Source organism: Miscanthus floridulus, chromosome 2 (assembly GCF_019320115.1).
Source record: "Miscanthus floridulus cultivar M001 chromosome 2, ASM1932011v1, whole genome shotgun sequence".
In the NCBI taxonomy this organism is placed as follows: Eukaryota; Viridiplantae; Streptophyta; class Magnoliopsida; order Poales; family Poaceae; genus Miscanthus; species Miscanthus floridulus.
Window position 1 is genome coordinate 76,926,786 of NC_089581.1, and position 7,942 is coordinate 76,934,727.

Here is a 7,942-nt window from a genome sequence, read left to right on the forward strand (position 1 = left end):
AAAAAACAAAATCACCAAAATTTATCCTACCATATAAATATCACTAGATTAATTATATAATATACTTTAAACCTATTTAGAAACATTAATGTTTTCTATAAATTGGGTGTGACTTAAAAAAATCTTAACTTGTCCCAAATATAGAATCACATTCTTTTTTAGGACAGATGGAGTAAGTTTACTTATGAAAAAACTAATATGTCTTCAATATGTTTTTTAAAAAAACATGATTCAACAATAACTTTTACTTTCTATGTGCAAAGATCTACTAGTGGGCAATCCTGTTATATATAATAACCAAATATAAGCCTAGACAGTACGTGGTATATTGAACTGGGTTCTTCTTTTTTTTTTTCACCTTTGGATTTTGATTTTTGATTTTTGATTGGTCCCGCACTGCGGCACTGGGCATATCCGCATATGGTGGACCCGCGCCCTCCAAGGTCAACAGTCAACGCGAGGGGACGTTTCATTTCCCGATTTCTTTATTTATTTATTTAGGTGGCCTCCTGAATGAAAATCTCCTCCTCGCTAGTCGCTTCCTCTTCCACGCTGGAAAATCACAACCCGCCGCTTATTCCCGCCATGGCCCCCACTCTTCCCGCCTTGACGACGCCGCCGCCGGAGCATAGCACCAGCACGGAGCCGTCGTCAGCGGCGAAGAGGGCGTCCACGAGCCCGACGGCGCTGTCCACCAAGAGCCACAAGGCGCCGCTCGAGCGCAAAAAGAGGAAGACGCCGCCGCCGCCGCCGCTGCCTCCCGAGTTAACGCCGGCCAAGACCTCGGATGCCATGGAACCGGCATCCAAGAAGAAGCTGGTGCTAGCCGCGCCCTGCCACGCCGGCGGCGGCGGGCAATCTAGCAAGGGCGCCGCCCAAGAGAAGAGCGCCGGACACCAATCCGGCAAGGACGCGCTGGCGCACGAGGCCAAGAATTTGGATGAGATGCGCGAGATGTATCCTCACCTCGTTGATGAGGCCATGGCCCTTGTCGACCCGGCGGTGCTGGAGAGGGTGCTCCCCCGCATTGATGCCAACAAGGCCCAGGCGTTGGACAAGAAGATCAAGAGGGCGAGGAGGCAGCTCACCAAGGCCATCACGGAATCGGTGAGCAAACCCTTCTTATCCTTGATTATTAAAGTTGGGAGTACGATTTCCCTTTAATTACTCTCAACTCAAAGTTCTGGCCTTCTGGGTCTTTGTTTAATTGTTGTGATTGTGGTTGTGCTTCTAATGACTAATTTATTTGACTAGGTTGTTTGAAAGTATTTAACCATTGGTGAAAGAGTTTCGATTTTATACCCACAGCATTTAACTATTACACATGGTTCCACTTTATGTTTAAAAATGGAGTCGGAAACCTTTTTTTTTTCTTGAACCCTTAAGAGGAGCCGGTACTCCACTAGAAGTACCCCGTATGCAGCAGTTTAGGAACAGCCCAGCCCAGGTACTGTGGAACAGGTGCCCAGCACTACACGGGACGGGAATATGGGATTCGACGTGGACCGGTGAGGCGTATCCAACGACACGCAGGGCCCTCGCCGGCGTCTCGCTGGGGAATCGAGTACCCTTGTCGTCGGACGGACCTGGAGACGGCGGTTGGTACAACAAATTGATCGATGTTGGATGAGTATCAGTACTAACAAATACTTTTTGTTTCCCCTGAAGTTAATTAGAAGCGTTTTTCAGGTAATCAATCATCATCTTCCTGCTACGCATTAACAACTCTCTCTCGCTGGGGTTTCGTACGTAGTTTAGGTACTACAGTACGTACGCAGCGCAGCAATTCATGGAATGCTGTCTGCCGGTATGCATGTACGATGACTGTTGACTGATGAGGGGCATAGGGCTGGGGTACAATTGAATAAACTACACGAAATTTAAAGAGGTTCTGTAGGCTGTAGCTACTAATACTATATATGCTTATGCTGATATCAAGATTCCTGGTCCTTGTTTAACATTTTTTTTAACGTAAGTCCTTGTTTAACAATTGGGTTCGTAAAGTTGTGTCTTTTCTTGTTCTGGTTCCTAGGTGTACCAGGTTCCTAGTCACTGCCTCCAAGGATTGCTTTCATTAGTAGGCTACCTCAAAGTAATTTACTGCGATTGATGCTATTTGATAGTAAAGAGGACAGCCAATCTTTGTGTACAGTTGTGATCATTGCCTAAAAATAGTTCGCCTTGGACACTGTAAAAGTGTAAAATATGGAGTGCATCACTACAGTCAAACTGCGCCCCTTACTTCCTACATACATTCTGATGTCTCCTGTTTTCAAGGCACTGATTGCCCCACTTTAGTACAACCAGTGCACCATAGAACACTCTGCATAGAAATAGGAAATATGATTGCAAGTTAAGGTTTCGCTTTCAGCACACTGTTCAAGAATCCAAAACGACGATGTTGATTGGGGAAAGAAACTGAGAGGATAATTGCGCAAGTGTGACTAAAGTATACTAATAAACTCTATTGTTTGAAGGCACTAAACTCTGCAAAAGAACTGAAATTTGTGATATCAAACTCTGCTAATAAACTGAAAATTTATCAATAGGAACTAGTCATCACCCTTTTGTCTTGGCAACTGCTATTTATACCGGACATTTTTCTGCTCATCTTAAACCTGTTACCTTTCCAGCTTGCACTTGCTCTGAAATAATTTTTTATATGCTGAAAGATGCATTTTACATTCCAAAAGAATGCTGTTCAGGCTGCATACTGTCTTACTTCTAAACTTTGGGTGCTAATATATTTACCACTAGTGAAACCCTATGTTGCCAAAATAACACTAGTCTATGTCAACGACAAGTGAGGTTGGGTCCCACATGTCATTCACAGGCACAGTGATACAATTTTGCCAGTCATATAATGGGTTGGACACATGAAAGATATTCGTAGATTTTGTAAAAAAAAAATGGTTTGAAATCTATTGAAAGTTTGAAACAGGATAACTGATCGATTAGTGTCAATGTCTAAAGCAGCGTTCTTCTGCTGGATGGATTCCCTCCTATTGCATTTCATGCTTTCTGCAGTGTGCTTGCCATAAAAAATGTGTGATTTCTAGATTTACTTGCTTATTCATGTGCTCCAAACCTTAGATATGACAGGAGTTTGTCCCTAATATTGTCTCCTTAAGTTCTTATGTAGTATTAGTAACTGTTTGAATATCATTTTTATATAAGCTGGATAAAATCTTCAGCGCTGACTTGTCAGATGAACTGATCTTTCACAACCAAGTTGTTCATGCCTTTCAGATAATATATATTTAATGCGACTGTTTGTATTAGAATAGTTTAGAGTTAGTCAGATTAGTATATACATGAGTGTGAGAGGATGTAGATGCTTGCGATAAGGATTGCGACTTGTTTCTATTAAAATAGTTTACACTTAATCGGATTAGTATAATATGATAATGACAGGATGTAAGATGCTTGTGATAGTAAATGGAGCCTATGGCCATGAAGTAATAAGATTACTGTCCCCTTGTAATCAAGAGATGAATATTGTATATATTCATTTAGTTCAGTGCATTCTTTAATTGATTCATACATTTTACAGTTAGCAAGACACACAGTAGATTATTAGCCTTCCATAATCTTTTTGAGACATTACCATCAATACTTGAAGTTGATGAATATAATTTTGTACTAATGTAGGCAAGGATGAAAAACATGGAAACATCTGCAGTATTTCTTTGTCAAGCTACTAGGCTTCAACTAGAAAAGTTGAGAGTGGATAAAGAGGATGGTCTGGATATATGTGCTCAAGAACGATTGGCACGAGTGGAACGTGAAATAGTGGAACTGAAACAGATTGTGATAGATTCTCACTATCAGGCAACGATAGAGAGCAATCCACTCCGTGATAATTCATCATTGAAGGTTATACTGTTATTTGCTTACTATTTATATATCTCTAATGGGTATGAAAATTTTTGTCACTGCTTATCTCCCCTTTTTTTTCATAGGGTGTAAGATGTAAATCTGAAGAGAGTCACCCTCAGCTGGCTGTAGCTGAAAATCAGATTCCACGCAATGTGATTATCCCCCTTTGTTGATTCTTTTGTATTGCATTGCTTCATGTAATTTTTTTATTTATGTGTCACATCAAGTTTATTTTATTGTAGATACTACAAAAGAAGATCGAAGTGCCAAATGGCTTCCCCCATGAAAAGAATGAGGAGGTCACATCTAAGTGTAAACATGATGGTGTCGTTCCCCGTAGAATCCCATGCGATAATCTGGTTATCTTCCCCTTTTGCTACTTTGCCATTTAGACATATTGAATAAAGAGTTTGGTGAAAAGTAGAGAACTCTTTGGTTTTAACAGAAATCAACATGAGAAGGCAAACCAACCCCCTCAATACCCAACCCCTAGAGAAAAAAAATGTAGACAATTGTGCATCATCATTATGAAAGCTTACGCTCAAATTTATGATGTCTTGGGAGACATCCTCCTTTTGGTTTCCAAAAAACTCAGATTTGAGTTTAGACTTGAAAACCTCTAAAAGTGTGATACAATATTTCATAGGCTCTCTCTTCAATCTTTCTTTATTTTTTTGCAAATTTGCAGTAGGTGCTGAGAACCAAAACAGTTCTTAGCTTTTCACCAAAGTAACTGTTTCCACTAGATATGTCCACCTTTAATTAGTGGAATTTATCATCTCTTGCTTAATCTGTCCACAGAAACTGCAAGGGTTGATAAAGCCGCCATTCAATACATTTCATGGCCGGACAAGAAAGATTGACGCAGAAAGTCAGACTGTGCCCAATATGGTTAGCTCCCTTTACATTTATTGAACTTACATCATGCTTAATTCTGTTCAGGTAGAGGAAATGAAGCCTATATTTAGCACAAAATATGTGTACACATGCAACTGTATACCTGTGTCTTAGTAGTTGAATAACATTCTATATTTGCTTCTGCTGTTTAAGATGGCAAAGAGGTTGTCTTGCTTTCAATAGTTTGGCCACATACTCCAGTAGGCAAGGCTATTCTTCAAAGCAGTTCTCCGTCTACAATAGTAGGTGGCATGAGAATTGGGACTGAATGTTCTAAGGTTTTTCTGAGTGAGGTGTTAAAAAGAGATGCTCCACTGTTTTGTCAAAATCGGGACATGAAGATGTTTGATGCACTTAAATGTTCCATTGCATGGCCGGATGCCCTAGTAATATCTTGAATTCCTTGTTCTAGTTATTCTAGATTATTTTATTGCCACATAAGTAAAGAAGCAAAAAAAATTTCTTTTCAGATCCAAAGATAATACCATTGCTATAGCAAGGCAGTACCTGACGGACCGTCTCATCAAGGTACCATAACTGCTAGTTGTTGGTTTCTACCATGTGAAACTTGTGCTCTTGAAAAATACCATGTGAAATTTTATTGTGATCTCACTTGTTGACCATCTATATACTGTAACTGGTTGAAGGTTAAACCTTTTGAACAATGTCCAAAATGCTACATTCAGTGTATCTTGTTGGACTCGCAAACATGCTCTACAGTGATTAGTTTCTTTTGATGGGATGGCTTTCTCAAGTTGTTGAGATAGAAACTTAATTGTGCCTGTTGCCCAAATTTGCATTATAGATAGGAACAACTACCAAGCCTTTTTTTTGCTGGTAGGTAGGAACAACTACAAAGCCATTAATTTGGAGATGCAGCTGAACAGGTTCATGAAACAAATGCTAAGTTGTGGGTAAAAACTTCGACATCAGTTTTTATGTTCAGGAAATCAAAATTAATTTCTGAAAAATTACATGGAACTACAATTTTCTTGGTGTCTCCGATAATTGCTTCAACATGGAATGCATAAGCTGCATTGACCTGGCAATTACTGTACTGGCCACTTGCGAGTAGGTTGATACGACAGGGTTGCTACAAACTTAGCGTGCTGATTCTCTGGCAGCATGCAATGCAAGCTCTCACTGTGTGCTACATATTGTTGGTGTGTGCTCAGCAGTGTTTATTCGTGGGGAACATACAATAGTATCATCAAATTTTATATGAGATATATCACTTCTCAGCCTGTTATTATCCTTTTAGTGCAGCAGACAATTAATTATCTTTTTTGTGTGTTATATAGGTCATCGACAAAGCGCCTTGTGCAACTGAATGGTGATCTGTCATTTTGCACATAACGTGGATGTCTATAGTAATATTATGCTTTTGATCTTCAAATAGGACATACTTTTGGTATGGGATGTTCTAAGAAAAAAAATGTCTAAAGTTGGATGTAATGGGTCTTGTGTTGGCTTTTGTTCATATTATCGGTGAAAATGTGTGGTGCTACTAGACCACCGTCTGTCCATTGGAGTAACAAATCTTGTGATCTCTCTAATGATGCTCTTGTCAATTGGTGATACTTGGCCACTGTTTGGTACAGTACATCTAGCAAAGGAAATCATAAAGACATAAAATGGTAGATTTTTTACAACCATAGGTGTAGCATAGAACCTAATCCAGTACACCTATGAGGAATATATGTTCTATTAGTCCATACTCTTAGCAGTAAAAAAAATTGGGGCACGTTTTTTTTTCTCGAATACGCAAAAGGTTTTCACATCTTTGTATTAAGATCGAGAAATAGTGAAACTTACAACGATGCGTCATAAACATGGCAAACTAGGGGGTTAGTGTTATACAATCGGCTCTGTCCTCCCGAGCGTAAGATCATGGCTATTACTTGCTAAACATGCTATGTAGCCAGCATCGCTGATCAGACGCGTTGGCTTGCGCGGCGCCTCACCTGCTCTCCTTGTCGGTCAGGAAAGAGCTGTCACGTTGCCTTAGCATGCGATGGGTTGAGTTGGTCGATGAAGATACTGTCGTAGGCGTTCTTGGCTGTCGTGGTTGTCTGTCCGTCGAGCAGCCCCATCCGCTTCATCACTAGCACCTCTCCCTGCTTAGAAGTCGAGACACGTGAAAGCCCCTGGTCGGCGATCCTTTTGCTGTGGGTTGGCAACTTTGGTTGTGCCTCCACAGTCGGCTGAGGGAGCAACAGCGATGGCACCTTTACGCAGGATCTTGTCAGTGAATCGCTTTAGCCTCTTGGTAGTAGAGCTCCCGCCTTCAGCTAGCCGGGGGGGGGGGGGGGTGGCCGTGTCCGTGCCTGGGGGATGGCGCTGGAGCTTTTCTAGGCGTGCCTCGACATCCATGATGCCATGCTATCCCCCCAACCCCCCTGAGGTGGCGCGACGTGTGGCTGCCCTTGCACAGACGACAAGTCCGCCATCCATTGGGCAACCTTTGCCATAGAACGGGAGTCCACCAGTGATGCATCCACTTCTTGGGAGGCGATCGGCGGAGGAGGCAGGCACCCAGGCGCCGGTGCTCCTGCTGGGCGGCTCACGACGAGTGAGGCGACGAGTTCCTCCAGCATTGGGTCGACCCATGCAGGAGGCCCCACGCTCGCGCACAGCTCCAACACCAGCAGATGTTGCTCGTGTGCAGTAGCAGCGGTAGTGGTGTTGTCGTTGTAGTTGGCAGGCGCACCCATGCTGATGTCCCTCGTTGGCTTACTATACTCCGGCGCCGTGGAAGGTCCTAATGGCTAGAGAGGGATGAATAGCCTATAAAAATTTCTACAACAACACTAATCAAAGCGGTTAGACAAATATGAGGCGAAGCGAATGTTGCGCTAGCCTACTAAAAAGGCAAGCCACCTACCACAATTCTAGTTTCTATAGTCTCTAAGCACACAAAGGCTATGTCACTACACTACACTAAGTTAGTGAGCTCTCTAAGACTAACTAAAGAGCCTCACTAACCACTATACCCGACACAAGCTAGCTCTTAAAACTAATTACACTAAATAGCTTGGCTACACTAAGAATGTAAATACACGAGATGCATAGTGAGTTATACCGCCGTGTCAAGGAATGAGCCAATCACAAGATAAAGTCAATCAATCACAATGAATACCAAGAAATCCTCAGGACAAGATGACAC

General features: G+C 41.9%; 1 protein-coding gene across 2 annotated transcripts; it reads left to right on the forward strand.

Moving 5' to 3' along the window:
- The first annotated feature begins 522 nt into the window (after positions 1-522).
- LOC136526282 (uncharacterized) lies at positions 523-6,315 on the forward strand. Of its 2 annotated transcripts, XM_066519009.1 has the most exons (7): positions 523-1,107; positions 3,652-3,876; positions 3,963-4,031; positions 4,122-4,238; positions 4,681-4,770; positions 5,247-5,304; positions 6,078-6,315. In XM_066519009.1, the coding sequence occupies exons 1-6, from the start codon at positions 586-588 to the stop codon at positions 5,256-5,258; spliced, it is 1,035 nt and encodes a 344-aa protein (XP_066375106.1). In that variant the 5' UTR covers positions 523-585; the 3' UTR covers positions 5,259-5,304; positions 6,078-6,315. The 2 variants fall into 2 exon arrangements, with proteins under 2 accessions (XP_066375106.1, XP_066375102.1); XM_066519005.1 differs by lacking the exons at positions 5,247-5,304; positions 6,078-6,315 and adding an exon at positions 4,930-5,103.
- The last annotated feature ends 1,627 nt before the right edge of the window (positions 6,316-7,942 follow it).

Excerpts from the sequence above, each read along its gene's own strand:
- LOC136526282 (XM_066519005.1), top strand. The coding sequence starts at position 586 with ATGGCCCCCACTCTTCCCGCCTTGACGACGCCGCCGCCGGAGCATAGC. Across the intron at positions 3,877-3,962 it reads GTGATAATTCATCATTGAAG|GGTGTAAGATGTAAATCTGA; the intron begins GTTATACTGTTA and ends TTTTTTTCATAG. Across the intron at positions 4,239-4,680 it reads GAATCCCATGCGATAATCTG|AAACTGCAAGGGTTGATAAA; the intron begins GTTATCTTCCCC and ends ATCTGTCCACAG.